The sequence below is a fragment of the Piliocolobus tephrosceles genome, unplaced genomic scaffold, assembly GCF_002776525.5.
Source record: "Piliocolobus tephrosceles isolate RC106 unplaced genomic scaffold, ASM277652v3 unscaffolded_30313, whole genome shotgun sequence".
NCBI lineage: Eukaryota > Metazoa > Chordata > Mammalia > Primates > Cercopithecidae > Piliocolobus > Piliocolobus tephrosceles.
The window spans coordinates 3,187-7,654 of NW_022313548.1; the positions used below are offsets into that span (position 1 = coordinate 3,187).

General features: G+C 48.8%; 1 protein-coding gene across 1 annotated transcript in view; it reads right to left on the reverse strand.

Moving 5' to 3' along the window:
* The window catches only part of LOC113222289 (MAGUK p55 subfamily member 3-like), a gene marked incomplete at both ends in the record, with an annotated part of 10,031 nt that overhangs the window by 2,111 nt on the left and 3,452 nt on the right, over window positions 1-4,468 (reverse strand). The window contains 2 exons of the mRNA XM_026451764.1: window positions 1,266-1,340; window positions 3,089-3,174. Of these exons, the coding sequence (XP_026307549.1) occupies window positions 1,266-1,340; window positions 3,089-3,174 (161 nt within the window). The remainder of the gene's footprint in view (window positions 1-1,265; window positions 1,341-3,088; window positions 3,175-4,468) is intronic.

A 4,468-nucleotide genomic window follows, 5' to 3' on the forward strand; every position in this document is an offset into this window, starting at 1 on the left:
CCAAAAAAAAAAAAAAAAAACACCTTTAAGAGCTTATTAGAACCTATGGGACTATCCCTTGGGCTGTGGGATGCCTTCCCATATGCCTCAGGGCTGGACCACCCAGTGCAGCCTGGGCTGACCTCCAATTGCCAGCACCTTCATCTCTTTGCCTAAGGACTTACTTTCTCTGGCCACTGGAGCCTGCTCTTCTCTAATCCAGCAGGCAGAAGTTGCTAGGAATGAATCCCCCAGGTGCAGCCTGGCAGGAGTTGGTGTATAGATCGCCTAGCTCCCAGGGCCCCTGGGTGGGATGATAGAGGCATGTGTTCCACAGGGGAGGAAGAAGTTCCCCACGTTCCCAGCAGGACTAAGCTCCAGCTGCCCATAGTGGTAACCTGCTTGATAACACACCCTTAGTCAGATCAGCTGTCTTCCCTTTCCCAGTCCTGTACTGGTGTTTCCTGGGGTCACTTCCCAAATAAACAATTGCATTAAAATCCTTGTCTCAGGGGCAGCTTCTAAGAGGCCCCAAACTAAGCAAAGATTATGCCAAAACCCTTAACAAGGCATTGAGACCATTCAGAAAATAGGCTTAACCCACCTCCCCAGCAAAACCCACCACCATCCTCCCTGCAAAGCCCCACCACATCGCCCTTAACGTGCTCCTTTCCAGAATGCCAGGGAGCCTCTGTATGGGCAGACCCCACCAAGGTCCTACTCTTCTTTACCTTCTTCAGGCCTCAGTTCCAACACCCCCACTCTGACACCCTCAAAGGTGACTGTAACTCTTTGTACAGAATCTTGACAAAGCACTTATTACATAGCAAGGAAAGATTTGCTGCCCTTTTGCACCAGGAACCCTTGAAGCTACCAAGAGTCCCTGTCTCCAGCATCTGGCAGAGTGCCTGGCACAGAGGAGGTGACCAAATAAGGCAGACTCAGCAACCATTAAACAAATGGCAGTTACTTAATTGGTTCAGAATTCAGCACACTTGGTACCTTCTCCTCCTCTTCATGGTCCTGAGTTTCTATTTCAATTAAAATAACCTCGTCTTTTATTATTAGTAAACCATGTCAAATCCTGTTTAGAAAGAGGCAGGGTACAAACAAATGAATCACTTTGTGATAGAATTAAAGTCCGTCAATGGGCACAGATTACTAGGACCAGATCTATGATCTGTTCCTGAATGACTGTTTCAAGAGGCTGGACTGGATCCAGCCCCCAGCCAGCGAGCTGCATCTCTCAAGCTGAGAGAGGGCACTGCAGGCCCACCTCCCCATACCTTGCTCTCCTTTAAGCGATCTTCCTCCTGGGTGGCTGGGATGATTTTTAGGGTGATGGATCCCTGGGACTGGGCCTGAAACGAGAGAGAACAGAAGCTTCTCGCCTACAAGGTCTAACCCTCCAAGAGCTCAACTCCTACTTCTCAGGCCTAAAAACTGATGTTCAGAAAGTCAGACTTGCAGCCTCTAAGGCCCACCCTTCTAGGATGGTGCCCTGGTTGAATGAACTAAAGCAAAACTCAGTAACCAAGTAACTGTACCTTTTTGTATTTTTTTGTATTTTTATTATTTTAAAGCCAGTTCAAATTTAGCAGTGGAGGGTTGATAACTGCATTTTCAAAAGACAAAGGGACAGAAGACTTTCCACGAGAACCCAAGGACTACGTGTTGAATTCCAATCCTCCATCCTGCTGACCGCTAGGGCACCAGAGGGCTCCCTTCCTTGCTTTCCTCTTGGGTCATTTGAACAACCCATTTCAGCTTCCTTTGCCTCTTTCCTGACTGATTTGGGGCTGGCCTCTGATTAATACTTCCCTCTTTGCTTCCATCTCCCCAATCTCAGGTCATGCCCAGCTTTCCAGGAGCTCCCTTCACCCTCATCTACAGAGACCCTGCAGTCCAATGCCAGGGGCCCAACAAGGAAGAATGCTGTAGGACCAGGACATCAGGGCCCAACAGACCACCTCCTGGCCTCTCCACTACCCAGATAGCCCACACCCTTGCTCTGGAGCACAAGGAAATTGGCACCCAAAGCCACAAAAAAGCAAGCTTGGGCAAAAGGACTGAAGGGCCTGCCTGCAATCTGCATCCTCTACAGAGGGGGCTTTGTTTTGTTGAGTTTTTGTTTTGTTTTGTTTTTTGAGATAGAGTTTTGCTCTCATTGCCCAGACTGGAGTGCAGTGGCATGATCTCGACTGCCTGCAACCTCCGCCTCCCAGGTTCAAGCGATTCTCCTGCCTCAGCCTCCCAAGCACCTGGGATTACAGGGGCCCACAACCATGCCCAGCTAATTTTTTGTACTTTTAGTAGAGATGGGGTTTCACCATGTTGCCCAGGCTGGTCTCGAACTCCTGACCTCAGGTGATCCACATGCCTCAGCCTCCAAAAGTGCTGGGATTACAGGCATGAACCACTGGGCCCAGCCCAGAGAGGGCTTTAAATAGTTGGCCTCCTCTCTTCCCATCTTATCCTGTTTCTGCCCCTAAAACTATCAGAAGTTAGCAAAGAGTATCAGGTTGGGGGAGGAATCCTGAGGATAAAGGGGACCAAGCTATGATTGGGGCTTTTCACAATTTCAGTTTTGACTTCAACTCCCCAGAATGGACCATGGAGGTTTTCAGCCAAGCATTTAATGCCTTGAAATCCCCTTACACTTCTGAAGGGCTTTACCCTTTTCCAGATGTTGGCATCCCAATGATAACCACACATTGGTTGAGACAGAATCCCTATCCCAACGTTAAAGGAAAGGAAATGGAAACTCAAATGATCTGATGGCTTGTCCAAGGTTGCACAGCTGGAAGGAGGCAGAGCCAGGATTCATACCCAGGACCCAGGAGGGACCTTGTGAAAGGGAGCCAGGAGAAGAAAGGAAGGCTGTGCTGAGAAGAGGGTCTAAGAGAGGCAGATGGAAGGGAAGTTCCCCTCCTCCTGCCGCCACCCCATACCCCAAGCACACCGTTAGGGGCACACCATAAGTCCACTTTGCCTGCCACCTCCTCAGGACAACAGAAAGGCTAAGCCAGAATCAGCCTTGGCTCCGGAAAGCGCCCCGCTGTGGGTGGCTGAAGACCCAGCACATCCCTAGCAGGCATGTAGCACGGACCAGAATCTGGCTGATCTCGTCGGGCCGCTTGTGCAGGACTGCCATCCCATTCACTTCTCGGAGCTCGTCTCCAATGTGGACCAGGCCTAGGAGACACAGGGACTGACCATCAGCACAGGAGGAGAGCCTGAGCACCAATCACTCAGAGCTCCAAGCACCACAGGGGCCTGCCTGAGGAGCCCACTGCAGGGCCAACTCGAGGTTTAAAGTTGATGGGTGGGACTTGGGCGAACTAAGCCCCTGAGTGCTGGGCACCTCACTCGGCATGGAGGGCTCAAATCACCCAGTAAAATCTCCATTTTACAAGTTGGCACCTGAGACCCAGGAAGATTAAGCAGCTTGCATAACTCCACACTGCTAAGAAATAACGAAGCCAGTATTCAAACACAGTTATTCTGATGTAGAAAGCCTGTGTTCTTTTTGCTATAACCTCTGCTTCTTTAAAATTATCATTAACTCTTCACCTTCCTAGGTTTACAGGTATACTCCTAGAATGGCGTTCTTAAGTCTTAACAAGGAAAGACAAAAGCACCAGTGAAGACATCATTAAGACTGTAAACACAATATGAGCCTCTGCCTGAATGACAAATGTCTCGGCATATTAGGGCCCTATTTGCTACTCAAAGTGGACACTGGCCTGGCTGCATCAGCATCACTTGGAGGCAGGTTAAAAGTGCAGAATCTTCAGCCTAGCTCAGACCTGCTGAATCAGTCTGCATTTTAACAAGATGCTCAGGGAATTCGTGTACTCGTTAATGTTTGCAAAGTGATGGTCTAGGATTCTCTGCAACGGTGACCCCCCAGACTTTGGGGGTAACATCCCCCTATATCAGGAGGTTTGTCTCCCAGCTTAGTAGCTCTTCCACACACTAGTGATTCTCAAATGAATCTGGGGCACAAACACTCTCTTTGTAATAGCGGCTTGACAAGACCTGGGGTGGTAGGAAAGGGTGTCATCCCTGTCCCACAGTTAGTAATCCCGCAAGCCCATGCTATATTCTTAACTGTCACAGTCCTTGGACTAAACCAACGCATGAGCTTTTTCTCAATCACCCCAAAGTACTCCATGACTATTTTATATATATATATATACACATATATATAATATATATAAATATATACATACATATGTATATATAATTTTTTCTTTTTTTTCTTTTTTCTTTTTTAGAGACAGTCTCACTGTGTCACCCACGCTAGAGTGTAGTGGTGTAGGGCCGGGCACGGTGGCTCAAGCCTGTAATCCCAGCACTTTGGGAGGCCGAGACGGGCGGATCACGAGGTCAGGAGATCGAGACCATCCTGGCTAACACAGTGAAACACCGTCTCTACTACAAAATACAAAAAACTAGCCGGGCGAGGTGGCGGGCGCCTGTAGTC